This window comes from Numida meleagris, chromosome 2, assembly GCF_002078875.1.
Source record: "Numida meleagris isolate 19003 breed g44 Domestic line chromosome 2, NumMel1.0, whole genome shotgun sequence".
Taxonomy (NCBI): Eukaryota; Metazoa; Chordata; class Aves; order Galliformes; family Numididae; genus Numida; species Numida meleagris.
In genome coordinates, this window is record NC_034410.1 from 139,471,148 (window position 1) to 139,472,253 (window position 1,106).

The window sequence follows — 1,106 nt, forward strand, 5'->3', positions numbered from 1 at the left end:
CCATCTCAGCATCCCCCCAGGTGGAGGGGCTGCGGCTGGGCGCTCTGGCACCCTGGCACGCCCCCAGCTCTCACCCGGCAGCTGCAGCTGTAGAGCAGCAGGATGTTGCCCACGATGTCTCCCTCCAGGCGGGCGAGCAGTTGATCTTTGGAGGCACGCAGCGCCAAGCTGCCGTGGGCGAGCATAAGAGCGCTGCGTGTGGCTTGGGCTCTTGTGCTGTCCTGTTCCATCTGTGGGGGGAGAAATGCCTTGAGACGCTCGCTCAACGGCCCCCAGTGCCCCATGATGCACCTGGGCTCCCACGGCAGGAGCTGCGGTGAAAATAAGGCGGAAGAAAGCCAAGATAGAAACCCGTAGCGCTTCACCTTCTTGCGTGCGGACATCTTTGCACGCCGGCCTTTGCACAGCCTGGACGCAAACATGGTGAGCACATCCAGGACTGGCTGGAAGTTGCTCTCAGCAGCGTGGCTGAGAAGAGAGACCATCCCCTGCACAAAAGAACAAGGGGTATCTGGTGCAGGCCTGAACCTTCTGATGCGGCCAGGCAGAGTGGCCGGGCCGGGCCCACCGGAGGGAAACGGCAGCAGCAGGAGACCAAAAGGGCCTGGAGCAGGGCCAGGAGAAGCCCTCTGCCCCAGGGACAGGCTGGGGACGCGCGTGCGCAGAAGCTGGAGGAGACCTCACCTGGGCCTCAGATGGCTCCTCCGCGTTTGCTTCCTCCAGGTGTTGCAGCAGCTTCTCTTGCACATGGAGGACTTCCTTACAAGCTCCGAGTGCTGTCCCAAGAGCCTTGTACAGGAAAGCCTGCGTGCGAAGGGAAAAGATGAGAAGAGAGGGGAAGGGAAGGAAGAACGTGAGATGCGGCAGCAGCCTGACCTGCTGGGAGAGGGCCAGGTGGGAAGGACCCACGCTCCCTGGGAGCTGCTGAGAGCAGCTGCAGGGCTGAGCTGTAGCCAGCCCGCGGGCGGTGTGCAGGGAAAGGTCCTCGGCGGGGCATGGGCTGGGGAAGCAGCGTGAGAAGCCCACGTGGGCAGAGCACCAGCCCCAGTTGGGCACCCGCGGCTGAACCGCTGTGTAGAGCCGGGGGGGACCCACCTTCTCTCCAG

The 1,106-nt window shown here is 63.7% G+C and overlaps 1 protein-coding gene across 1 annotated transcript in view; it reads right to left on the bottom strand.

The window, feature by feature from the left end:
* LOC110393518 (maestro heat-like repeat-containing protein family member 2A) overlaps positions 1-1,106 on the bottom strand; it is a 12,093-nt gene that overhangs the window by 4,738 nt on the left and 6,249 nt on the right. The window contains exons 14-17 of the mRNA XM_021386418.1: positions 1,096-1,098; positions 685-804; positions 366-488; positions 8-230 (exon numbers count right to left, since the gene is read on the bottom strand). Coding sequence (XP_021242093.1) covers positions 8-230; positions 366-488; positions 685-804; positions 1,096-1,098 — 469 coding nt within the window. The remainder of the gene's footprint in view (positions 1-7; positions 231-365; positions 489-684; positions 805-1,095; positions 1,099-1,106) is intronic.